At 30.7% G+C, this 25,056-nt stretch overlaps 6 protein-coding genes across 11 annotated transcripts; 3 read left to right on the top strand and 3 right to left on the bottom strand.

Annotated features, from left to right (window-relative positions):
• The first annotated feature begins 73 nt into the window (after positions 1 to 73).
• LOC111682378 (USP6 N-terminal-like protein) lies at positions 74 to 8,214 on the top strand. Of its 4 annotated transcripts, none has more exons than XM_046954012.1 (6): positions 74 to 533; positions 736 to 999; positions 1,565 to 2,246; positions 2,342 to 2,727; positions 2,790 to 2,854; positions 4,463 to 5,075. In XM_046954012.1, the coding sequence occupies exons 2-6, from the start codon at positions 848 to 850 to the stop codon at positions 4,951 to 4,953; spliced, it is 1,776 nt and encodes a 591-aa protein (XP_046809968.1). In that variant the 5' UTR covers positions 74 to 533; positions 736 to 847; the 3' UTR covers positions 4,954 to 5,075. The 4 variants fall into 4 exon arrangements, with proteins under 4 accessions (XP_046809968.1, XP_023300078.2, XP_023300080.1 ...); XM_023444312.2 differs by lacking the exon at positions 4,463 to 5,075 and adding exons at positions 6,949 to 7,003; positions 7,072 to 8,214 and having other exon boundaries at positions 75 to 999; XM_023444311.2 differs by lacking the exon at positions 4,463 to 5,075 and adding exons at positions 6,898 to 7,003; positions 7,072 to 8,214 and having other exon boundaries at positions 75 to 999.
• Positions 8,215 to 8,336: 122 nt separating this feature from the next.
• LOC111682382 (arginine-hydroxylase NDUFAF5, mitochondrial) lies at positions 8,337 to 10,380 on the bottom strand. Of its 2 annotated transcripts, XR_002762655.2 has the most exons (6): positions 10,127 to 10,379; positions 9,798 to 10,053; positions 9,516 to 9,740; positions 8,887 to 9,099; positions 8,606 to 8,823; positions 8,337 to 8,479 (listed from the first exon to the last, which is right to left on the bottom strand). XR_002762655.2 is itself a non-coding variant. In XM_023444317.2 (5 exons), exons 1-5 carry the CDS (start codon positions 10,279 to 10,281, stop codon positions 8,659 to 8,661), a joined length of 1,014 nt encoding a protein of 337 aa, XP_023300085.2. In that variant the 5' UTR covers positions 10,282 to 10,380; the 3' UTR covers positions 8,564 to 8,658. The 2 variants fall into 2 exon arrangements, 1 of the variants encoding a protein (XP_023300085.2); XM_023444317.2 differs by lacking the exon at positions 8,337 to 8,479 and having other exon boundaries at positions 8,564 to 8,823; positions 10,127 to 10,380.
• A 128-nt stretch (positions 10,381 to 10,508) lies between these two features.
• LOC111682375 (WD repeat and HMG-box DNA-binding protein 1) lies at positions 10,509 to 14,461 on the bottom strand. Its single transcript, XM_023444307.2, has one exon. It carries the CDS (start codon positions 14,281 to 14,283, stop codon positions 11,530 to 11,532), a length of 2,754 nt encoding a protein of 917 aa, XP_023300075.2. The 5' UTR covers positions 14,284 to 14,461; the 3' UTR covers positions 10,509 to 11,529.
• A 294-nt stretch (positions 14,462 to 14,755) lies between these two features.
• LOC111682380 (serine palmitoyltransferase 1) lies at positions 14,756 to 17,828 on the top strand. Its single transcript, XM_023444315.2, has 7 exons — positions 14,756 to 14,886; positions 14,966 to 15,411; positions 15,685 to 16,178; positions 16,242 to 16,371; positions 16,444 to 16,641; positions 16,703 to 17,068; positions 17,131 to 17,828. Exons 2-7 carry the CDS (start codon positions 15,361 to 15,363, stop codon positions 17,296 to 17,298), a joined length of 1,407 nt encoding a protein of 468 aa, XP_023300083.2. The 5' UTR covers positions 14,756 to 14,886; positions 14,966 to 15,360; the 3' UTR covers positions 17,299 to 17,828.
• A 1,009-nt stretch (positions 17,829 to 18,837) lies between these two features.
• Positions 18,838 to 22,765, top strand: LOC111682392 (succinate dehydrogenase [ubiquinone] flavoprotein subunit, mitochondrial). Its single transcript, XM_023444340.2, has 5 exons — positions 18,838 to 19,094; positions 20,293 to 20,807; positions 20,890 to 21,766; positions 21,827 to 22,029; positions 22,115 to 22,765. The coding sequence occupies exons 1-5, from the start codon at positions 19,041 to 19,043 to the stop codon at positions 22,443 to 22,445; spliced, it is 1,980 nt and encodes a 659-aa protein (XP_023300108.2). The 5' UTR covers positions 18,838 to 19,040; the 3' UTR covers positions 22,446 to 22,765.
• Positions 22,748 to 25,037, bottom strand: LOC111682393 (cytochrome b5 reductase 4). 2 transcript variants are annotated; one of them, XM_046954003.1, is made up of 5 exons: positions 24,943 to 25,005; positions 24,552 to 24,883; positions 23,440 to 24,412; positions 23,279 to 23,368; positions 22,748 to 23,213 (listed from the first exon to the last, which is right to left on the bottom strand). In XM_046954003.1, the coding sequence occupies exons 2-5, from the start codon at positions 24,865 to 24,867 to the stop codon at positions 23,003 to 23,005; spliced, it is 1,590 nt and encodes a 529-aa protein (XP_046809959.1). In that variant the 5' UTR covers positions 24,868 to 24,883; positions 24,943 to 25,005; the 3' UTR covers positions 22,748 to 23,002. The 2 variants fall into 2 exon arrangements, with proteins under 2 accessions (XP_046809959.1, XP_023300109.2); XM_023444341.2 differs by having other exon boundaries at positions 24,552 to 25,037.
• Between the last annotated feature and the right edge of the window lie 19 nt (positions 25,038 to 25,056).

Raw genomic sequence — 25,056 nt, 5'->3', positions numbered from 1 at the left:
TAAATGTCATATTCGCAACAACAACAACAAAATGTCACTATGTTTTTTGTAATACTTGAAAATCGCTTGTAAAATAATGTTGTGTTGGTGGAATTATGCATAAATCATAATAATAAATCAAAAAATTTAAACTATTATTAAAATATTTTACTTTGTTGGCTCATTATAACCACCTTTGCAAAGTGTTCAAGAAACAAAACTAAAATGACTTTAAAAATTTTGAAAAATGTAGTGAAAGCCAAGCAATAACAAACAAAGTCTTAGTATATGTACATACATACAATACAATATAAAAAATTACAGAAAATGTAAAGAAACAGGAAGTTTATTCAGATAATGCAAGGGAATAACAAGAAATAATAAAATAAAACAAAAACATGCCAATAAGAGTTTGATAGAAGGGGCGTTCATTGGCAAGTCAGACATTAAAAATAATTTAAGAAAAATCACAAAGAGGCCCCAATAATCACGTCATAATTGTTTTTGGAAAAAGGAGACTTAAAAGTCTACGTCAATCGAATTAGATTTTCGTAGTATGTGTGTTTGTGTTTGCTTGTGTGTATTTAATTAAAAATAGTTTTAACATCAAAATAAAGTATTGAATGATTTTCACAACTCATATTTTAAAATGTAATTTCGTAAATCTCAAAATTTTGTGCAAAAACGAACAATTCATACTACATACAAATTTATTTTTTAATATTTTCCTATATTGATTAAATTGTGTTACCGGAGGAATAAAACGCTCGGTTTTAAAATCACTTACATGTAAATTCAAGTTTTAAAAAAGTGGCTTTCAACTGAAATATTCGTTAAAACTCCAATTTGCATCAAACGAACCGAAATCATGAACATCGACGAGGAACAACAGGCCTTACTGAAACGTGCTGCTGAAGAAAGGGAATTAATATTTAATCGTTACAGTTTGGGTTTAGATCCAACAAATCAAGTGGATCCTTGGGAAAATCCAAAATATGAAATATATCATATTACAGATAAGTAAGTTAAAGTTCGTATTAGAAGAAATTTAATATTTTATAGATGTTACGATAACGGATCAGAAAATATGTATGTCAATTCAAACATATAAGACTATTATATATGTAGGTAGCTTCAAAAAAACCTGGCTTGAAATGTTTTTTGCAACTGTCTTTTACACTAATCACGAGTCAAAAAATTACTCTTGCAGATAGGAATGAACTATTATTACACCCTTCGTTCTGTTAATTTACTGCTGTATTAAAGTAAAATGACATAGATGTAATGACATAATTTTTAATATACATTACAAACTATTATTGTTAAGTTTGGTACTGTATTTTTACGATATTAATATTTGTTTAAGGCATTGCATTATAATCTTAAATACCTGTTTCCTATTAGTTATTTTGATATGTTGTTTTTATAAAATTGCTTCCAAAAATGTCCCTATAAATATAGCTTTAGTTTTAACTTAATTTTAACTTATTAAAGTTAAAAAAATTAAATTTTATTAATTTGAAACACTGTAATCTTCCCTCAGCATTTAAACGCCTGTACTATATAATTATGATTAAAATTACAGATATGGCTTTATGCATGATTCACGCCTTCCTGATACACGGGATTCGCAAGAGCTTTTGCGGACTAAAATAGAATTAGAACGTGATAAAAAATGGATGAAAATGCTTGCATCGTGGAATCCACATCACGAAAAATTAAGAAAGCGAGTGTTTAAGGGTATTCCAGATCGTATGCGTTGGCCGGCATGGAAAAAACTACTGAACGTCGAAGAATCTATGGAAGCAAATCGTGATGTATATCAGCGCATGTTGGACATTTCCCGAAAATACTCGACAGAAGTACGACAAATAGATTCCGATGTTAATCGCCAGTTTCGCGATAATCTAGCATTTCGCGAACGCTATAGTGTTAAGCAAGTCTCACTGTTTAATGTGCTAAATGCATATAGTGTTTATAATCCAGAATTGGGATATTGTCAAGGTATGGCATGTGTAGCTGGTGTTCTATTATTGTATATGCAGGAGGAAGAGGCATTTTGGGCACTAAATGCTTTAATAGTAAATGAAAAGTATGCGATGCATGGTCTATTTATTGAAGGATTTCCCAAACTAACGCGTTTTCTGGAACATCATGATCGTATTATGTTGAAAATAATGCCAAAATTACACAAACACTTTATGAAGCATAACGTTGATGCAATTCTGTACTCAATTAAATGGTTCTTTGTGGTTTTCGTAGAACGTGTAAGTTTTTTGTTAATTAATAATTTTAAATTATAACAAAAAACATTACCAAATTTTAAGTTGTCTAATTTTTTAATTCAATTTTTTATTTACAGATACCATTTAGTTTAAGTTTGCGTGTCTGGGACATTTTTCTTTTGGAGGGAGATCGTGTTATTACTGCTATGGCTATTACCATATTATACCTGCACAAATCAGAATTACTTCGACTTAAAGATATGGACTCTATTTTAGAATATTTACAAGTAAAACTGCATAAAAATTTCGGTTACAACGACGATTTAGCAATAGATGCCTTAGAACGTGTTATGAAGAAATTAAAAGAACACAAATTAGATGTTCCTCCGCCAGCCAAAGTCAATGAATTTCCCACGAAGCCTTTGGGCCAATTTGTAGAAGCGGATATCGAAAAAAAAATTGGTCGACGAAGATCAGAATATACAGACACAGAAAAGCAGGTTATAAATGATGTCATATTGAGGTAAACAATACAAGAAAATCATTATTATCATATAAATTAATTATGACTGTCTATTTTTTCAGACAAGAACAAAATGCTATTGAAGTTCAATCAACAGTATCGTATGAAACATCTGAATGTGCTACTGGTAAGTTGAATGGCCAAAAATTATTTATACATATTAATGATATTTTTACAAATGACATTTTCCTACATCCAATCCTTTAATAACCTGTAGTATAAAAGTGTTTCTACATATTTTTTGCATTGTTTTAATCAATACATACATTATTGCTAGTAATTTTTTATATCTTTCTTAATGCTCTTTTTGTTTTTAGTTTCATTTAAACATTTTTTATTTGTCAATTGATTTTTTTTATTAATTCTTTTAAAATCAATAACAAATTTTGTTGCCGAAATACTCGAAAACGCATTTGCTTTTCTTGCATAACTATTTCTTATTATAATCGTCAAATGTATGTACATAAGTTGGTATTGGCCTCTATATATAATAGACTATCACTTAACACGAAGTTTGGCTCGTTATAAAAATCTAAATATGTCCTATGTATTTATATCTATATTACATTTGAATGAACTTTGTTATGATATAAATTAATTTAGAAAAAAGATTAAACTTAAAAAAGCAACAAAATATATTGAATAATAATTCAGTGCTAAAAGAATTTATTGTGAAACTTGAAAATATGGAACTATTTATACAGTCAAATACTTACATTGATAAGTAATGAGTTACACATTGGATTTTTGGGAATTTATAGATCACCACCAATACTATAAAATATGGGTTATTGGCCATATGTATGTGATTGTTTAAACTTACAATTTATAGTTATTTTTATTGCTTTTAAAATTGAGAAAAAATTTGTAAAGAATGTAATAATCCTTAAAATTAGGTTTAGTAAATTACGGTAATATTTCGATCCTAAAGTGCAAGTTATTTCGAATTCTTTCATTCTATGGTAATATTATTTGCATTTTTCTAGAATGTTCATGTTAGATGTTTGTAATATATGTATACTTCTAAACTATTTATTCTCTCTGCACTCTTTAATTTTTATTATTACATGAATAGAATGATAATGCATGCTTTTCTCAATGTTTATCATTTAATTATTTCATAATAACTTTATAAACAAATTGATTAAAATGTACATTTATTTATTTTAAAAATATATGTTTGAAGAACATACTTATTTGATTCCACAAAAATACACATGTCAAACAAACCTTTGGTACAAAAATTCAGTTAGAGATTAGAAAAAAATTAAAAAAAAAAAACAAAGCGTAAACACAAATCAACGAGAACAGAATTCACCATAATTTCATAGAACAATTAAACAAAGATATACCGAGCACATATAATATTATGTATGTATATGTTATAATTCGTAATTTTTGATGGTAAAATGTATAACTCCATCCTTTAACTTGGTATTCCAATCCTCCTATGGTGTAGAATGGAATAACACTACGAAAAAGACGTTAACGTCGACCATATTCCTGTTGAACATGTTCATTTAGCGGTAAATTCATTGCCTGCTTATTTTATGTTAAGATACATTTGTAAATATTAATTAATTAAAAAGAGCTTACATTAATTAATTAAAAAGAGCTTCCGAATGAATTGAATGATTTAATAATTGTATTCGATAAATACACATTTCTCATAATTAAAAAAAATGTTATTTTTATACATTAATTTCTGTATGTGTGTATGTTATCCACATTATAGGTGATGCATATTCCATGAAAACTTATCAAAGTATCACTAGTTTAGCAACATCACCAGCTATTAGCAGTAATTCTTTGTATAGCAATGGATTTTTTGTTACTCTTACACCACCGCCACAACAACCTAGCAACAACAATAACAGAAATTCCACTATTTCCACCACTACACCAACGACTGCAATTAAAACCTACAATTCCACTATGACACCAATTTTGTGTGAAGATGAAAAGACAACGAATCGTACAACTTTCAAAAGCAATGATTGTTATTCTTTTGTTGAACATAATTTACATAATAATCATCAAAATGTTGATAAAACAAACACTAATAATGATGAAGAGCTAAATGGCCACGATAACGATATAAAAGTTTTAATTAATAATTATGATAAAAAAATGTTCCATTTACAAAAGAATGATCAAAGTGATGATAATATTGATAACGATCACAACGACGACGATGAACTTAGCGTGGAAAATACTCGCCTTTAATCAAAAAAAAAATTCCATTCATTAATTATTTATTTATTTATTTTGATTTGTTAAAAGATACATATTGCCTAAATTATTTGTTAAAATTGTACTAAACTTTAGTAGAAATTATATAAATAACTTATTTTATAATTATTTTGCATTGCACTCAAAAAGCCAACAAATTTATTTAATTAATTTATATAAAATTTAATATGTAATTAGAAAAACTGTTTTCATTTGTTATTATCTTGCATTTTATAATTTTAAGAATTTAAAATTTATATCTATGAGGAATTTCGTGTCAAGTGACCCAAACTTTAAAAATCGATGTCTTGCGAAAAATTTCCAGTAGCTCTTTAAGGCAATGGTCTATAACAAAAACGTCCATTTTGAAAATATAAGGAAAAAATTAAGAAAAATGGCCCTTTTGAAATAAAAAAATCTAAACTCCTTTGGACAATTTTTGCTAGGACCAATAAGTGAAAAGTTACACTTATTTCTTTAAAACCCTGTGTGACCAAAATGTACAAATTTAACCCCCTCTAAGTCCGGCAGTTCTTGGCCGAAAGAGCAGAAAATTTGTGCCTGACCTACTATCCAATTGTACCAACATTTGTGCAAATTTCGTCAAAATCGATTTTTTCAGTTGTGTCACTTGACATGAAATTCCTCACATACATATTTTATATAAGACTTATAGCATACAATTAATTACTGATGTAAATTTAAACATAAAATTCTTAGTTTTTGCAACTATATATCTAATTTCTCTATAATGCTTGATCTAGATTACTTCAAACTTCCTACATATGTATGCAATTAAAATTTCACTTTTTTTAAATACTATTACTTTCATAATTTGAATGAGTAGTTAATTTGTTGACATTGTTGCTAAACTATGTTTCTTAATTGTCACTAATAGCAAAAAAAAAAAAGTATTCATTAAATCGTTATTAACACTTGATAAATTGCAAACAAACACAAAAAAACGCATAGAAAATATTTTACACCCAGTTCATCAATGAGTCAACTCAAAATTGTTTTTCAGAAAACGGAACAAATTTTTAAACATAAAAAAACAGCGGGTTTTCAAAAGTTAACTACAACAAAATGCGCTGATATTATTTTACAGATTAATAAGTATCTTGTGGTTGCTTTAAGGCTTAAATTTAAAGTGTTAAGCATATAAACCGGGAAAAATTAAATTTTGAGTTGTACTGGGCGTGCGATATGTGTTTCTGCCAACATTTTCAAGTTTACAAGGGCAAGAATATAATAAGAATATATTGTTTCTAATTTGTTTAACTTATGAGTATTTTATTTATCCAACAATACAAAAATAAATTAACATTCCTTTTCTCCTCCTCCTTAAGTTTGTATTTAATAATCTCCATTGATATTATAAAATTAAAAATTCCTCATATTTTGTATACATTTGAAAAAAATACTATATCTACTACATAAATATTTGTTTAAAAATAAATTATATTCTAAAAATTGTGTTGCAATATGATATTTAATTTTGAACCGATTACTTGCGTGAAGGTATTTATTTTTACGTTAATTTATATTGGTGTTAATTTTCCAAACACCCTAAATAAAATAAATAAATCGACAGACTTTTAGCATATTTATATTTAATTAATACACAACAGTTGAATGAATTTAATAAATTGATTTTACTAACACCTTTCGTTATTTTTATCCTTTAAAATATTTTTTGTTAAAGTATGTGAAAATTGTATAAACAATAGTAATAAAAATTGGCATTTATTTTTTGTTTTTGCTCTCGAAATTTTGCCTAATACTGAAACAATATTGAAAAATTGGACCTTTCTTCAACTTTAACAATTAAAACAACATCCCATAATATCCTTCTACGACCCACAAAAATCCATTGGCATGGTATTTTGAATAAATACTTACATATATTCATATATTTATATAATATTGACTAAAAAGTAACATTAACTGTACCCGAGGATAGTCACTCAATAAGAAGTTCGCTTGCAGGTACATCAATGGCCTCACATGGTTCTTCGGAAACATTTTCGCTGGAGGATAATAAGTATGCTGAATAAGATAGATTCGCGTGTATGTGTAATTAATATTTACATTTGACTTTATTTTTAATAGTATACACCTGAAGACAGCTAATGCTTTACAACAAACACCGCAACGTGAAATATTAATGGGTACCTGACGTATGCCTTCTACGCCACCACTACATAACTGTGTAAAGCCTTGCTACTCTTCACCAGTGACCACAACTACAGCAGAAGCAGCTGATTTAGAAAGCAAAACTTTTGAAATAGTGGATTCCAAAACATTTAAAGTGGTAGCGGCGTCTTCCTTAAATACATTAATAGATTCCCAAATTAATGCAGTCCAAAGTTCTTCTAGACAAAAAATTTGTTTAAATATTGAAGCTGCGACGCCCACAACTCCCAATGCAACACCAATTAAATCATCTACGCCGTTACAAACACATTCAACACCTTCCTCTACGCCTTTAGCTACAGTTTAAAATTTATACATATTTAGAAATTTTATAATGTATTTTTAGATTTAGCATCTCTAATTTTATAAAAACTTACGGTCGTTTTCACACATAAAAAATGTATGTATGTAGGTTTTTGAATTAACATATACCTACATACCACAATGTTAATGAACTTAACATGATGCAAATGAAGGCATTTCGAATAGATTTGATTTCACCACCATTTTGGAATACTTCTAAATTTTTTAAACTGAAGAAATTGTTATTTTTAAATTAAATTAACGCAAGAAAACGGTTTGCCACCTTTTATTCAGCATTTATGTTTTTTTTTATTAATACGGCTTCAAACTTTTTAATTTTGTTTAATATATTATTATATTTGTATTACAATCATTCTTTCACACAACAAAAACTAATAAAATTGCTGTCTTGTAAACATTTTTTATTACATTAATAAAAAATTATTCCTTTTTTGAACAACATGGAATATAGATAAGGAGACATTCAATTCATCCAGTATCGAGTACATAGTATTAAATGTTACAAAAATTATTTCATTCAATTAAGGCCACAATTTGTTAAAACTTGCCACTGTTTATAAAACTTTTAATTTCAACAAGTAATAATAATAATTATTATTATTATTATTATTATTATAAAATAATAGCATTTATTTTTGCTTTAAGTTTAAGAAAAAAATTTATTATTATTTGTACGATATTATAACTCTAATTGTTAATGACAAATGAAAAATAAATGTAAAATTAAATACACAATACAATTGTCTTAAGTTAATCCCCAGTAATCATTAACGATTAAAAAAGTTTATTGGATGTTTTTTGTATCGAAAAAGGCGTAATACAATAAACAAGACTTTGATAGCTTTATGAATACGGGGGACATGTTTAATTATATTTAATTTTTTGCCTATAAAATTTACAAAAAATATATATATATATTTTTTTTTGATGACGACAAACAGTGTCAACTTGACACACGAAGTACAAGAACCATATTATTGTATTAAATCATGAAATAAAACTGTAGTTTTTATGTAAAGCATCAAAAAAAAACGAAAATACAAATATTATGTTGCGTCCGAAAAGATAAATGAAAAATAAAATATTAAAATATGTAAACAATAATAATTTAATAAACAATATTTACAAGGTATGTATGCTGTTTTATTTCCAACAGTCTTGGTTAATTCTTTTTCGCGATTAGTTTGATTTCTTTGTTGTTTTATTTCCACTATTTTCTATCATTTTACCCAGATCCTTTAATGATACATCACTAGAGCCTCTTGGAAGTGGAGTTGGTTGGTTAGGTCCCGGTTTCCAACCGACAAAATAAATGATCTGAAATGTCGCTGGAACACCATTGTCCTATGAAAGTACGAATTGTTCGTTGTTAATAGAAAACAGATGCATCTTAATTTTTTAAACTACCGTTTGGTACATTTCCTTGTAGATAGCACTGGCAGCCATCATGGTGTCTCTGCTTAAATGTACTGGTCTGTTAAACGCTGCATTATTTTCTGCCATACCCTTAAGGTCCCACATAAGTTCAAACATAGAAGGATACCCTATGACGATCTCATCAGTGTCTATGGTCAGCATGGTATAACCTGCGCGATTGAGTAACGAACCTATATCTCGTATCTGTTTAGAATATATAAAGTTTAATATTTGATATAGTTTTATCTATTTTGTTATAAAACATTCAAACATATTTTACTAAAAACGAAGTTTTTGATTTATGACAGTCTATGTAGTAAATGTGAGATATCCCTGAATTGCGATTAATCAAAATATGTTTGTGCTAAAAATATTTAATAGTTATTAGAAAGAAGTAGTTTTGGAATTACCCAAAGGAATCATATCTAATATATTTTTTAAAGATGAATAAAAATAAATTTAGAACTACAATAAAGTCTCCAAATCATGATTCATTTAAATTAACCTAACATAATTTTCATGATTCTTTAAAAAACAATAGATTTCGAAGAATTTTAACGACTCTTAAAAAGGTTTAAGTTCTAGTACCAAATACATGAAATAAAAATAACAAATAATACCTGTGTAAAGGGTGATATATGAGGAGCTATTCCCCCCTTTCTTTCTAACTCAGCCAGTTGTAATGAAGATCTCAGTTCATAAAGAGTATCGCCTCCAAACATTGATGCAATAAATACTCCGTCAGGTTTTAAACTGTTTATAACTTTACTAAAACAGCCTGGTAAATCGTTGACCCAATGAAGACTTAAAGAAGAAATTACTAAATCCAAAGAATTTTCCGGAAACTATAAATTATATCAATACAATATTAATAACAAATACAAAAATGAATATGTACATACGTTCCATTGTTCTTCGTCTAATTCCATTTTTGTAATGTGTAAACCAGGCGTTCCTTTTGCCTGAGCAAGCATAGTTGGACTGATATCACATAGTGTTAAATGTTTTACGCTCTCTGCCAAAATGTGACGAGATAAGAAACCTCGATTGCAACCTAAATCTGCAGCATTATCAAATTCCCTTTTTATATCAAATACTCGATCTGCCACTCTATAACCGACCTCTTCTTTGAGGTAATCATACAACTCGACGTCGTCACTGCAACAAATTTTACATACATAGGAGTAAAATTTAGTAATAGAGAACAAAAGTATATTTAGGTGGTACATACCTTTTTGCAGCCCTTTCCTTTTGTAGCTTTTTAGAATTTCTATCGAAAATATTTTGATAATTCGGTTGTGTACTGTAATGGGCCCCTACATTGTTAAATGCATGCCCAAGTAAACTTAATTGTCTTAAGTTTAATTTATAAAAATTACTTAACATTATTTTCTTCTGTATTTCAATATTAATAACAACTTAATAACAGCACATAGTTAACACGAAGAACATTAAACCGGCCCATATAATTAAGTATCAAAATAACTAAATGTTTCTATATGCCTATATAATTAATCAGAAATATGATCACTTTATATGTACGTATGTATATCCGATATACATAATCAAACAATGTGACTCATAATTTTATAGCGTGGATTATGATATTCTGTATACCTTAGTTTAAGATAAATTTGTTTTTGGGCCTGCCTAATATTTTAGAATACATATGGAGTAAGACATACAGACATATGTGTTTAAAAAAATAGGGATGTATGTATTTAATATATTTATTTATAACACATATAATTAATAAATTGTGTTTATTGAACAATGGAAATAATACATGAGATATTTTTTGGAATAGTTCACTACTAATCAATTCACAAAACAATGTATATGCCTGCCAAAAGTATTTCTCAATCCATATTTCTTATACTCGAGCGGAATACGTATGTAACTATTTTTGTATCCGCATGTGTATGTTTTGTCCAACAGCTGATTCGCGTATATAAATAGACATGCTGTGGTACTATCATAGCCTTACATACATCTAATGTGGTAGTAAACAATATTAATTACTGATTCGTAATTCAGCTCTGGGTGGAGGAAGACCGTCGTGCGTCGTTGCCATTATCGCTTAAGGGTAATCAGGCCGTCCTTTTTGCTCTGCCTTCGAGAGTTTTACGTTTCAAACAGCATTGGCTAATGTGTGACGTCAGATAACTGTACCGAGTTACAGTTTTTCTTGAGGTGCATAATTGGCCATGTGCAATCGTGTTAACTTAACCCAAGTTTTTAATTGGAACATATGAGCTAGTTTTTTCTAGCTAGAATTGGTGATGGCGTTGTATAATTTTAATTACTGGCCAAATAAATCTTAGTTTTCGAAACTAAGTAACTTAAAGAACAAACAAACAAACAATATTAATTACTGTTTTAATCGTTAGAATCTTCCAAAAAAGAGTTAAATAAAGTGTAGCTTTATAGTATTCTAAATGCTTGTAATTTAGCAAAAAATGCTTAAACCATAAATCCAATTGAAGGCTGATTAAACCAGCTTAGGTCAAATGTTATTCTTTTTTAGTTAAAGTGTAAAAGGGCAATACTTTTAAAACAAATACATACATATGAAATAATGTGTTTTATTTTAAAATACACAATTTTAAAAATAAATCTTAGAATACAGAATTTTTATTTTTTAGCAATTTTCAATTTTTCAGAACCCATTAATATAGTTTTATCAACGTCTGAAAGTTTGCGCTTAGATGCAAATGGATTTACTGAATTTAAAGGTGTCCGTGTAATAATGGATTCATCAACCTTCGATGAGCTTTTTGATAATTGAGAATCTAATTCGGAATTACTGATATTTTCCTGAGATGTTTCTGAAGACGATGGTAAAATTTGTTCGTGTGTAGATTTTTTGAACAAAGATATTGAAGGGGAATTACTGTTGTATGAAAACCTTTTTAAAGTCGTTTTTTTTGCTGAACCCAAATCCATTGTCTTGGGTGCTAACTTTTTTGAATTCGAAGATGAACCATTTTGATAGGCCTTTAACAAAATGAGGGGTGATGCTGGTAGAGATTGCTCAACTAAGAGCTCTTCGTGTTCCCTTGTTTGTTGCTCTTCTTCAATTTGTGGCAGCAAATCAGAAAGTTTATCTGATAAATGGATCCTCCCCAGTTTTGTTGCATACTTTACAGCCAGCATTAGCAGATCTGTACAAGCAATGGTTTCAATAAGTTCTTTCGCTCTTACCTCTATTTCACTACGACAGGCCAAAGCAAATAATTTTATGGCAGTCTCTTTAACTGTTTTTTCTGCGTTGTCCATTGACATTATAGTTGCGCGTAATAGGGAATCTTCCAGGGACGATTTTTCACTTTCTATATCACAAAGTGGCAATTGCAATTGTAACTCTTGCACCATTGGGCGCGGAGTGGTCATAGGATATGAAGTTCCTCGACAAAGAACGGCTTGAAGAATTTGTGATCTTTCCGAAAGAGAAATAATAAAATAATTATTCGATACGCTTGAGGATTGTTTCATGGTATCGCAAACTGGGTACCAACAATTCGATTTCAGATTAAACAACTGAACCAATCCCATAGAGTCATAGAAAACAGGGGAACCACAATCAGAAAATCCCAGCCAAACCAATTGTCTTTCCGGCGTAAGAGGTATTGTTATATTTTGGCACTTTATTTTAAAGCCTGATGTCTGCAGTAACATGCCCTGTATGTTTTGTTGTTTTACGCTCGATGGGGCACTGTGGTAGCAAACTAAAATTCTATCTTCATAACCAGCCATGCATATCACCGGACCTGGTACCGAAATTATTTCCCTTTGTGTTCCCATCACCGTAAAAATTCTAAGAAATTGCAAATTTGAGACTGTAGCTACCATTTTCGATGTTGCACATATAGCTTCGACACTTTCACAATCTGGTAATTGCAGGGACCATTCTCTATTTCCTGAAGCAGATAATGCTATGCAAACAATTTTTGACGAACTCTCTGATGCCATGGCCAAAACTGAGGAGCTTAAACTTGCCATACTATGATTATTATAATTTGGAATATGCAACGAGTGGTGTACACTAGCATCGTGAAATTCAACATCTATAGCTCCATCCGACCCATCAGCGTGCAACGTTACTATACCAATGTTGTTCCACACTAAATAACGATGTTCTAAGTGGGTGGGAGTTGAACTGGGCTGAAAGGGTAATTGCTGTTTAAATGTTTTGATGTAAGCAGCTCCTGAAATTGATGGACTTTCTGAACGACCTCTTTCAATAGAATCCCTGGTTCCTTCATCACATTGAACATCACCATTTCCGTAAGACATAATTTTACTTTTTAATTTTTCAATTGATACTGCATCATCATCATCATCGCCGTAGTCGTTGGCATCATCCCCAATACCCAGCACCCTCTTATCAACACTTTTAGAATCATCTTCAGCGAATTCTATTTCACCAAAAACATTATCGCCATTTCCAGTGTCTTCCTCCATGGCGTCATCTTCAAGAGCATCGTTTGCAGAAAACAATACACCTAACTGACCTGAAGCGTCACAATAAGCTATTTCACCATTATTTTTACTATTCCAAGCTAAGCATGTTATACTTTGACATTCATTAGACGGCGCTTCACATTTTTTAGCCTGTCTGCTGTTAAAATCAAAAACAGAAATCTCCCCCTTATCGGTGGCGGCTGCTAAGAATAATCCATCCTTAGAAAATTGACAACATGTGTACTCTCCTTTAATTTTATCGTCTGTGAGGGAGAATTGCATTTCCCACGTTGAAGTACTTAGGACAAGAATTTTTTTGCCATTAACATAGGCAAGACTGTTTCCATTGCTTGGCTCAAAACAAGGACTTCCAAAACATGTTGCATTCTCAAAGCTGTTGCTTTTAGTTAATCCTGTAACTGTTTTAATTTCTTTGCCTTCTTTTAGACTCCAGATTTTTAGATTGCCCTCGCCACCAACTGATGCCAAAAAATTGAGACTCGGATGTATATCCAACGACAGCACTGGACCTTTGTGTCCTTCTAATTCAATTGGCTCTAACTCTCCATTTTTTACTTTTATTTTTGTATCTTCAGAACCAGCAACTACGCAATCATCCCTCACCTTAATAGATACAACAGGCGCTGTAAAACGCATTAATGTTCCGTCGAGGTCCATATCTGGGAAAGTGTATGCCTGCACTGTATTACGATCTGTAGACGCCAATAACTTGTTCCCTTTTTGGGCCAAACAAATTATGTATTCTCCTAAACAGTTGGACGAGGGGTCATCATCATCTATACCTCGCCATTTGCGAACATCGCCATCTGAACCACATGTCAAAATATATTCTCCATTATCCGTATATATTAAACTAGTGAAGCCCGTAGTATGAGCATAACGCAAAGAACTACGCTCGTACATTTCAATCAATAATTATTTAATACAATTTTTAAGAGCTTAATAAATTGCTTGTTTTTGCAACTATTATTGTAGTGTAAACAATTTTGGCGCTCAGTTTTGACATTTTACATCACCCTCAATTAGTGTTGCCATTAGATTATATTTAAACAATTTGCCATATTTTCTTATAAAAAAATAAATTTTCAACTTTTTCTATAGATTATTTATTTTAAAAATTTTTTTATTTTAAAATGTATTTGATTTAAAATAATATATATTTTTCAATTTAATTATACACAATTAAAAATTGTGTTATAATTTTTACTCCACTTTTACAGCTAAATTACAATTGGGACCACAACCTGTGTTGTTTTAAACAAAATATCTTTTTACTTTGATTTTTCCTATAAACGTCAAAAAAATGTGGCCTGTCGCCGGTCGCTCGTAATTGTAATTAAGTTGTTATGCCGCCTCGTTAAGTTCTCGTAAATGTCGGCGCCGAACACAATATCTTCTTTGGCTCCGGACAGCACTTCTAATTGACTCAGTTCTTTAATTGGGGTGGTGACGGTAACTTTGTTCTTCAAAAAAAACATTTAATTAAGTTGAATTTACGATAAAATAGTAAATATAAAAAGCTATAAGATATAATATTCCAGTATTTAGGTAGAATACATTAAAATACCATATACCGTCATTTCAGAGATTAACGCGGTTAAATACCTCATACACCTGGAAACACGTATTGGAAAAACTTATATTTTATTTAGCAACTCGTATTAGAAGTTATTAAATAAATAAATTGTTTATAAATAAAAGTAGTTTAAAATATTAATCACCCCATTTGCATAACAAAATGCTCATGGTCACACTCTAGAGCATAAAGGAGAACGAATCAGGGAGTGACAATGGCATTTCTCTGAAAAAACTATATTGGAACTAAAGTAAATTATCTAAACAATTAGCACGAGTTAACGGTGACGTTTTATCTTCATTCTTATTGGTGGTGCATAGTTTGTTTTGTCATTAATTCGTCATACCACCGCTTCATTTGCAGTACATACATTCTTAAATAATTATCAAGTGAAGCTAATAAAAATGGTGGCCATTCCATATTTATTTGATGAAATTCAAAGAATATTCAAAAATGTAAGTTTATATTTTAAATACAAATGTATGTGATATGAGTATAGGTATGTAAGTTGTTCCTAGTTATAATAATAAACAGTTAACTAGGCATGTTTTTCCAACATAATGCCAATAGAGTTTTTGACCTTCGACATTGAAAAATAAAAACATGCTCATCTATTTTAAAACATACTAGACTTAGTTTAACTGGGAACATCAATAAAAGTAATGTTATCTATGTATTGTTTATTCACATTTATGTATGTATGCATATTAACTATATTTTTCTTGTAGACACCATTATATGCGATCATTTTGGAAGCTTTTCTATTACTATCTGTAATTTGGCTTTTGCTATACAAACGCAACGGACGCAAACGCTATAGTAAAGAGGAGGAAGAGGAAATAATAGCCAGCTATGAGCCTGAACCTTTAGTTGCGAATACTGACCCTAATCATCCACTTTTACGTACCCATTTAGTTCAATCGAAAGTAGGAAAGCGTGTGGTAGTCGATGGTAATGATTGTCTCAATTTAGCCACCCATAACTACTTGGGTTTGCTGGAGGATGATCAAATTTTGGAGGATGCTTGTAAAAGTCTTCGAAAATATGGTGTAGGTTCCTGTGGTCCTAGAGGTTTTTACGGTACCATGGATGTTCATTTGGAATTGGAAGAACGTATAGCTAAATTTATGAATATGGAGGAAGCTGTTGTTTATTCGTATGGATTTTCAACAGTTGCAAGTGCCATTCCAGCATATTCTAAACGAGGAGACATAATTTTTGTGTACGTAATACATATTTCTTATAATATTTCTTATTGTGGTTGAAAATTCGTTTGGTATTTTAGCGATGAAGCTTGCAATTTTGCTATACAAAAAGGCCTTGACGCCTCGCGTAGTACAATATATTATTTTAAGCATAATAACATGAAAGATTTGGAACGTTTATTAGTAGAACAGGCTGCAAGAGATCAAAAGGTAATATAATGTGCAAATTATATGAGAATGTACGTACGTATATCTGCATTAAAACTACTTTGTATATTTCAGAATCCCAAAAAGTCATCAAAAACTCGCCGATTTTTAGTAGTTGAGGGTATTTATATAAATACAGGCGAAATTTGTCCCTTACCCGAATTGGTAGAGCTTAGATCCAAATATAAGCTTCGATTATTCCTGGACGAAAGTGTCTCATTTGGAGTTTTGGGTAAAAGTGGTCGAGGTCTTACTGAACATTTTAATGTCAATGTAAGTTTAAATAATAGCTCTATACAAAAAGTATAAATTCCAATAAATTGGTTTATTCTAGCGTGGTGATGTTGACCTTATATCGGCAGGCATGGAATGGGCTGTTGGCTCTATTGGAGGATTTTGTGTTGGTTCCCATTTTATAGTAGAACATCAACGTCTCTCTGGCCTAGGTTATTGTTTTTCTGCCTCATTACCTCCAATGTTGTGTCAGGCTGCAATTTCAGGCTTGAATCGATTTGAAAAGGAACCAAAAATATTTGAAGAATTGCAAAATAACTCTAAACTTTTGCATAATATTTTTTCAAAGTTTTCAAAACTTCAACTTAAAGGCAATGAGCTGTCACCCGTTAAACATCTGTACATTGCCACACCCTTAAGCGATTCCAACGAAGAAGAAAGATGTCTAACAACAATTTCGGACAAGGTAATTTTGTCGTAAGATACATACATAAAACATATAATTCAATTTTATTTGGTTAATTTTAGTGTATTTCCCGGGGCATTGCTGTTATACAAGCTTGTTATCTTCATAACATGGAAAAACATCCTATACGTCATAGCATACGTATAACTACAAACCGCCTTTTAACGAAACAAGAGATGGAACATGCATTCAATGTCATTGAAGAAGTTGCAAATGATATATTACCATAAGTTATTGTTTTGTTACTATTGTACAAATTTATTTAAAAAATGTACAAACATGCTTATTTAAGTACATATACTTTTCAATTTAGACAAAAAAAATCATGACTATTATTTATGTATTCCTAGTTTATAATATATGCACTACAAACGAATCTCTAAGAAGGAAGGGCTAGGACCAAATATGGACGTTAAAAGCATTTTCAGAAGATGATTTTGTGTGTACTCATCATTACGTAAATAATATCGGCAGTATGAGTTTTACTATTTAAAAAATCGATCGATACATGTATGTTAGTATTATTATGCATATATTTATATAAGTTGAGGGTCCCGTTGTATGGGTGCTAGGTGAAATAATCGATATTAACCAAAATAAATAGGTTTTGTTCTTAGACCAAAAGAAAAAAATTAATCAATGTTATCAATAGATCTACAATTGACAATCGACTCAAAATGTGATTCTAAGGCGATCGGTATACTTTAAGGTGGGCGAGTGGTACCAATATTTGTATGTGTAACAAACTTATAAAACCCTTCCCACTATAGTGGAGTAGAGTATAAAAATGCAATTTAAAATGTGTTCAATCATTCAATTTGCAAAATATTTCGTATCTTTTTATCTGGATAATATATAATAAGAACTCTTCTTGTTCTTTTGACGTCAAATTTGGCATTGGTTGAACAATACTTCTAAATTTTGAAGTCTTTTAAATAGAACTTAGGATCACGAAATGAAAAACAAAAAAGCGGTTTTTCCTTTTCAATTTAATGTTTCAGGAGTATATCATCCAGTTCATGTCTAGCGATCTTTTTCTGTCGGACGGTGTAATATATTTAATTATTTAATATAAACAATGTATTTATTTCAATTATTGGGAAACAATACATTAATAAAAAAAAAAACAATCCATAGATATAGAAAGTAAAATTAACGCATTTTATTCTGAAACGTGTAAAAAAATATATATATACTTTGTGGAAAAAATCATTCAGATCTATAATCGGGTATTTCTTAACACTATTACCATATAGTAGTACTACTACTACTTTAAAAATCAACCAATAAAAACAATTTAATACAACTGTACAGTCTATTTAGTATCAGGTCTGCATGATACTTTTTCGTATTATCTAAATATTAAATATTAACACACTACTAAGTAGAATTGGATCATATCCCCTACCTAAACTTTTTATTTACTAATGTGGATTACAATTGATATTACTTGAAAATATAAATAAAAATGCGATTATTAATAAATTCACATTTTAGTTTAAATTTATTGCTCTTAATTTTCTTTAATTTATCCATTATTTTCAAAATGAGTGTTCGCAACCAAACCATTTCAAATATTTTGAATATATAAATGACGACGTGAAAACTGGTGTAACTGGATCCTATAGAATCTACACTGTAGATATAAAATATTCATTGAAAACAGGTTTTAGTACAATTTTGGGAGAAAAAGTACATTTTGTTAACGAAGTTGGTACATTTGTGATTTAAATTTATCATGTCTGTTGTCTACTATTTTCCATTCAGTCACAAATAAATCGAGCGCATGAAAAGTCGTGTGTGTGAGAGAGTTAGTAGTTGGGGAAAAAAATTCAAGAGAACTTAATTTGAAAACGAATTAAAATTGGTTTTTTATTCCGTCAAAAAGGTGACAACAATAAAAAATCACACAAATTTTCAGAACGTTGTCTTATAAACCCCTTTAACGGTGTTTTATTAAATAAAATAAATAATGGCAAGCTTAATGCGTGTGCCATCGATTTTGGCAAAAAATGCGGCTGCAATGGTAGGTGGATTTTGAATGGTGTGATATGATAAAATGCAAAGATTTTGGTAAAAGTAAAATTGTTTGAATTGTAATTACACAATCAATATTTTGCAAATATTCTTGATTCTCGTCTAAAGTATGGAGTTGTTAACTTCAACGACAACAATCAACAAATATTGGAAAAATATAACCCCCACGAAGGAATTGTTATTTGGTTTTCATTTCACAGTTCTCGAAAAATGTTTAAAATATTTTGCGGTTATGTAATTTTTTTCTTAGCAATTTTTAATAAATAGAAAAATTAGATGTCGTTAAATTATTTAATAGCTTTATTATTTTGCATTTTCTTTGACAGCATGTGATAAAAATTAGATAATATTATTATTAGTACAAATAATACGAGTAGTAAGTGTGCATTATTTGGTATTAAATTTTTCTTGCTCACGAGTAAATGAAAGAAACCAGGTGAACTACAAACTATATTGTCCTTTCAAATTCAGACCCATCATCTGAGTTTTTATAATATCATATTTAAGGTTAATTTAATTACAATTTTAGTCTACATATATGACATTCGTGCACAAAAGGTTGATTCTATGTGGTATATATCGTAACATAGCACGTTTAGTAGGTAATTTTTTAATAATGCTGTGGCACTTGTCTCGAAGGTTTTTCATAATCAAATTTCTTCAATGACTGGTTTTATAAAAGATAGATAGAATATATGTAGATTGGTACCCATATTCTGGGTTTGATTTTGATTTGTACATCTCCAAATAGGTTCTTTTATAAGTATATGTAGTTACATTTGTATGTATCAAACTTATTTCATTAGGACTTATTACGCTGTGTTATTTTACTATTTTATTTTTGATACGTTTAAAAACATTCGGATCGGTGTGTTTTTCATCTAGCTAATTCCTGATTCATTTGATAGTTTTATGAAAATTGTATAACTTGTGCGTGATATAGTTTTAAAATAATGTTTGTTCACTTTTTTTCAACGTCAGCAAAATGACACAAAGATTTCATGGGAATTGATCCAAAAAGCGTGTTTTATCAAATTTCCTCTTTAAAAATGTTATTTATTTTCCATATTTTCACAAAGTGTTAAAGTAGAAAAGGTATATGCTTATATAAATAAATGCTAACAGTTAATAAAAATAAACTTATTTTAAACTACCTATAGTTAAATTATATTTATGTATGATTTTAGCTTCGAGTTTCATCCGTTGTGCCACAACGCGATTTGCATATTACACATGGAAAAAAAGATGCTTCTTCCAAACCTGATGCCATCTCTAAGGAATATCCCATTGTAGATCACGCCTATGATGCTGTTGTGGTTGGTGCTGGTGGCGCTGGTTTAAGAGCTGCTTTCGGTTTGGTTGCTGAAGGCTTCAAGACTGCTGTTGTGACAAAACTTTTCCCTACTCGCTCTCACACTATTGCAGCTCAAGGTGGTATTAATGCTGCCTTAGGTAATATGGAGGAAGACGATTGGAAATGGCATATGTATGATACTGTAAAGGGTTCTGATTGGTTGGGTGATCAAGATGCTATTCACTATATGACACGTGAAGCCCCAAAGGCCGTTATCGAGTTAGAGAACTATGGTATGCCTTTTTCTCGTACTCCTGATGGTAAAATTTACCAGCGTGCTTTCGGCGGACAAAGTTTAAAGTTCGGAAAAGGTGGTCAAGCTCATAGATGTTGTGCTGTAGCTGATAGGTAATTAAATATCTTGATGCTTTATTGGTATCCGTAAAATCAACTTATATTTTTATCAATACTTATAATCGATACATTTTAGAACTGGTCATTCATTATTGCACACACTATACGGTCAGTCTTTAAGCTATGATTGCAATTACTTTGTTGAATACTTTGCCCTTGATTTACTTTTCGAAAATGGTGAATGTCGTGGAGTTATCGCATTGAATTTAGAAGATGGTACTCTTCATCGTTTCCGTGCACGCAATACAGTAATTGCCACTGGTGGTTACGGTCGTGCCTATTTCTCTTGTACTTCAGCTCACACATGCACTGGTGACGGTACTGCCATGGTTGCACGCCAAGGTTTACCATCACAAGATTTAGAATTCGTACAGTTCCATCCGACAGGTATTTATGGCGCCGGATGTCTTATTACTGAAGGTTGCCGTGGTGAAGGAGGCTACTTAGTCAATGCCAAGGGCGAACGTTTCATGGAACGTTATGCTCCTGTTGCCAAGGACTTGGCTTCTCGTGATGTAGTGTCTCGTTCAATGACTATCGAAATAATGGAAGGCCGTGGTGTTGGGCCCGAAAAGGATCATGTTTATTTGCAATTGCATCACTTGCCCCCAGAGCAATTGGCTCAACGTTTGCCTGGTATTTCGGAGACTGCAATGATCTTTGCTGGTGTTGATGTTACCCGTGAGCCCATTCCAGTCTTACCTACTGTTCATTACAATATGGGTGGTATTCCTACCAACTACAAAGGACAAGTGCTAACCATTGACGAGAATGGTGCTGATAAAGTTGTGCCTGGCTTGTATGCTGCCGGAGAATCTGCATGTTCTTCAGTTCATGGTGCCAATCGTCTTGGTGCTAATTCCCTGTTGGATTTGGTCGTTTTTGGTCGTGCTTGCGCAAAAACTATTGCCGAAGAGAATAAACCCGGTGCTACTCCACCTTCATTAAAAGATGTAAGTATTATTCACAAAATCGCCTACATACAGAAACATTCATATGTTTATATTTCCTAGAATGCTGGTGAAATGTCTGTTGCCAATTTGGATAAGTTGCGCCACGCCAATGGTAGTATTACAACTGCTGATTTACGTTTGAAAATGCAAAAGACTATGCAACATCATGCTGCTGTATTCCGTGATGGTCCCGTACTTAAAGAAGGTGTCAACAAAATGTGCGAAATCTATCAACAATTCAAGGACGTCAAAGTAGTCGACAAGTATGCTGTAAACATTTCTCTAAGCTTTCAAACACATTTACTAATACAAACAAAACTTTTTTCTCTCTATACACATAAAATTTAGATCCATGGTTTGGAATTCCGATTTAGTTGAAACTTTGGAATTACAAAATCTCTTAGCTAATGCTAGAATGACTATTGTAGCTGCAGAGAACCGTAAAGAATCCCGTGGTGCTCATGCCCGTGAAGATTACAAAACACGTATTGATGAATACGATTTCAGCAAGCCTTTAGATGGCCAACAAAAGAAACCTATGGAAGAGCATTGGCGCAAACACACACTAACATGGATTACAGACGACCAAGGTTCAGTTGACATTAAATACAGAGCTGTAATTGATTCAACATTGGACAGTACTGTACAAACCGTGCCTCCAGCAATCCGCTCGTACTAAACCTCGTCATCTTTGACAACTTAATTTCAAAGTCTCAGACACGCAGATTTAATACCAAATTTTCTCCCTCCTTCACCTTTCCAACGTATTAAATATTGAGAAACGAAATACACAAATTTTTATCTACAACTATTTTTTATAAATGTTAATGATTTTTGTTGTTTTAAGTAAAAGAAAAGTTTGATCTTGACGTGAATTCCTCTTGGGAACTTTTCTGTTTGTTTTATTTATGTCCCCTAACCAACTCATCTCTATTTGACGCTTTAAAAGATGTAGTTGTTAACAATAAATTAAAAATGAAATTTAAGAAAATAAGCCAATATTGCATGTATTTTGATTTCATTTTAAATTCTCAGATATTTGTTTTTAAACTGACTGTTTTAAAGTAAGGATATTGATAAATTAAATTACAAACACTTAACTATGGAGAATTATATAAAACAGATATTAGCAATGATTAGATATTTTAATTTTAAATTCCGTACATTTTATAGGCATTTCAATTTAACTATGGTTCTGTATAATTTATTTACATATTTAAAATATAATAATAGTATTTAAAATATAAATAAATTATCACTAGGAAAATTTAATTCGTTAAGTATTTTTTCCACATTTATGATAAAATTATTTGGACCACATGCAGCAATATATGAAATGTTATCCATAGATTTGTTTACAATAGGAAATAATAATTCTGTACACACTCTCCCCTTTTTACCAGACCAAGACTCTTCAGCGTTTGACAATATATTGACAATCTCAAATCTAGAAAATAATGATATGGTACAAATATAAAAATGTAATACAACTATATATGTGGTAATTTTTACCTTTCATCATTTATAGATAAATCATTTAACATTTCATTGCACCAAATGTCTGCCGATGTTTTATTAAAATAAAGCAATTTTAAAACATCTCTAGAACGAAAAATAATACGAGAATTGATGAAATAGGAATGGTATGTATGTGAATGTGACTGTTTGCTTACATTCGATTAGTGTTTCTTTGTAATAGATGATCTATGAGTCCTAAAAATGGTGTCAAACCACTGCCTGCTGCAAGAAAACACAATCTTTTATGCGATGCTAACGTCGACAGTTTGAAACTTGCCTTCGGTAAGGAAAGTTTCAATGTTGTATGTGTTTCTAAATTGCACAAGTAATGGGAAAAACTATTTCGATGAGGATATTGTTTTATTAGAAAATGTTTGTGACCCATATCCATTTCGTTGTTAAAGTATTTATCAATATATTTCTTAGGAACAGGTGTATAACATTTCGTCATTTTTATTTCATTTACGTAATCTTCAATTGTTACATGATAGCCTATTGGAAGAGTATAAATAATGTTTTCATTTTTCAATGAAATGACGAAAGAATCTGTATTAAATTGATGTTTGTAAGACATTTTAAAATCTAACAATGATGTCTCATACTCTGAAGAGCTAGACAATATTTTCGATTTTTTATATTTGCCCAAATCACTCCACAATTTAATTTCCTCGTCATGTTTTTTAAATTTTACCTCAATTTTACCACTTTCAGTAGATATTTGCATTAGTTTTGGTGGCCATTTTACTCGTCCTTGAAATGTAAAATTAAATTTGTGAAGATTAAAGCCAATAAATATCCACATTTCAATATGATTGTCCTCATTATTTATTTTCCGTATTAAAGAACCTGGATTACATAACTGCTTCGTATAAAAAAATAAAGTTATATCGTCCTGTTTTTGTATCCAGTCCAAACGGGGAACAATATCGACCTCTGTTACGGGTTTTGCAAAGAAATCTAATGGGGTTTTATTAGGTGATTCGTTAATTATAGATTCCATTTTAACCGTGTTTGTAAGAGGGCCTATACGACATTTATTCAATAGTTGCGAATAATTAACCCAAGCATGTACTTCATTGAAGAGTTTAGTAGCATCTGAACCAACCCCACGCATAAGTTCTTCAACACCTTTATGCAAAAAGTGTAGATTTTTTTATTGATAATTGGTAGATACATATAATGAAGATAATTATTACATATTTCTATTAATCTCTCTAAACTACTCAATCTTTGTTCCTAAGATTAAGTTGAAATAAATAATACGTACCTCCAGGATGAAAATCCATATATCTTGTTACATTATATACAACACCATTTATTGCTATCCAAGCATCATTTCTTGTGTTATGCTTTACCAATTCTTCTCTTGTTACGGACACTGTCCGTCCACCAGTACCAGATAGATCAACGCCTGAATTTCCCAACCTTATCCAATCCATTAAAGAATGTCCAGGTTTTAAAGCACATTTATTACGTGGATTTCCTGTTGCGGAACCGGTATTTTGAAATTTTTGTGGTACTGCAACAGACAATAACGTCGAATTTACACCCGCCGATGAAGGAACTTTTAAATGATCTGCCATTCTTTCCCTTAATATCCTTAGGACGGTATTTTAAGTATCTTTTTATTTCATATGTATTTATGTAAAAAGACCAACCTTTCTACATCAACATAAAAATATTATTTCACTTTATCTTATAAATATATTTACTTTGTACCGTTCTACACATTTACTTTTGTAATTTTATTGAAAAACTACACAATATTACAC

The sequence above is a fragment of the Lucilia cuprina genome, chromosome 6 (assembly GCF_022045245.1).
Source record: "Lucilia cuprina isolate Lc7/37 chromosome 6, ASM2204524v1, whole genome shotgun sequence".
Lineage (NCBI taxonomy): Eukaryota > Metazoa > Arthropoda > Insecta > Diptera > Calliphoridae > Lucilia > Lucilia cuprina.
This window is presented reverse-complemented; position numbering and strand designations above follow the sequence as displayed.

What these genes read in the sequence shown, in the direction of transcription:
- LOC111682378 (XM_046954012.1), top strand. Translation starts at nt 848, where the DNA reads ATGAACATCGACGAGGAACAACAGGCCTTACTGAAACGTGCTGCTGAA. An exon ending in ATATATCATATTACAGATAA is followed by an intron (nt 1,000 to 1,564) that starts GTAAGTTAAAGT and finishes TTAAAATTACAG; the next exon opens with ATATGGCTTTATGCATGATT. An exon ending in TTGTGGTTTTCGTAGAACGT is followed by an intron (nt 2,247 to 2,341) that starts GTAAGTTTTTTG and finishes TTTTATTTACAG; the next exon opens with ATACCATTTAGTTTAAGTTT.
- LOC111682382 (XM_023444317.2), bottom strand. Translation starts at nt 10,281, where the DNA reads ATGTTAAGTAATTTTTATAAATTAAACTTAAGACAATTAAGTTTACTT. An exon ending in AAGGAAAGGGCTGCAAAAAG is followed by an intron (nt 10,054 to 10,126) that starts GTATGTACCACC and finishes AATTTGTTGCAG; the next exon opens with TGACGACGTCGAGTTGTATG. An exon ending in TAGACGAAGAACAATGGAAC is followed by an intron (nt 9,741 to 9,797) that starts GTATGTACATAT and finishes TATAATTTATAG; the next exon opens with TTTCCGGAAAATTCTTTGGA.
- LOC111682375 (XM_023444307.2), bottom strand. Translation starts at nt 14,283, where the DNA reads ATGTACGAGCGTAGTTCTTTGCGTTATGCTCATACTACGGGCTTCACT.
- LOC111682380 (XM_023444315.2), top strand. Translation starts at nt 15,361, where the DNA reads ATGGTGGCCATTCCATATTTATTTGATGAAATTCAAAGAATATTCAAA. An exon ending in CGAGGAGACATAATTTTTGT is followed by an intron (nt 16,179 to 16,241) that starts GTACGTAATACA and finishes TTGGTATTTTAG; the next exon opens with CGATGAAGCTTGCAATTTTG. An exon ending in TAACAACAATTTCGGACAAG is followed by an intron (nt 17,069 to 17,130) that starts GTAATTTTGTCG and finishes GGTTAATTTTAG; the next exon opens with TGTATTTCCCGGGGCATTGC.
- LOC111682392 (XM_023444340.2), top strand. Translation starts at nt 19,041, where the DNA reads ATGGCAAGCTTAATGCGTGTGCCATCGATTTTGGCAAAAAATGCGGCT. An exon ending in TGTTGTGCTGTAGCTGATAG is followed by an intron (nt 20,808 to 20,889) that starts GTAATTAAATAT and finishes GATACATTTTAG; the next exon opens with AACTGGTCATTCATTATTGC. An exon ending in CTCCACCTTCATTAAAAGAT is followed by an intron (nt 21,767 to 21,826) that starts GTAAGTATTATT and finishes TATATTTCCTAG; the next exon opens with AATGCTGGTGAAATGTCTGT.
- LOC111682393 (XM_023444341.2), bottom strand. Translation starts at nt 24,867, where the DNA reads ATGGCAGATCATTTAAAAGTTCCTTCATCGGCGGGTGTAAATTCGACG. An exon ending in TATGGATTTTCATCCTGGAG is followed by an intron (nt 24,413 to 24,551) that starts GTACGTATTATT and finishes TTTTGCATAAAG; the next exon opens with GTGTTGAAGAACTTATGCGT. An exon ending in CAAAGAAACACTAATCGAAT is followed by an intron (nt 23,369 to 23,439) that starts GTAAGCAAACAG and finishes TTTTCGTTCTAG; the next exon opens with AGATGTTTTAAAATTGCTTT.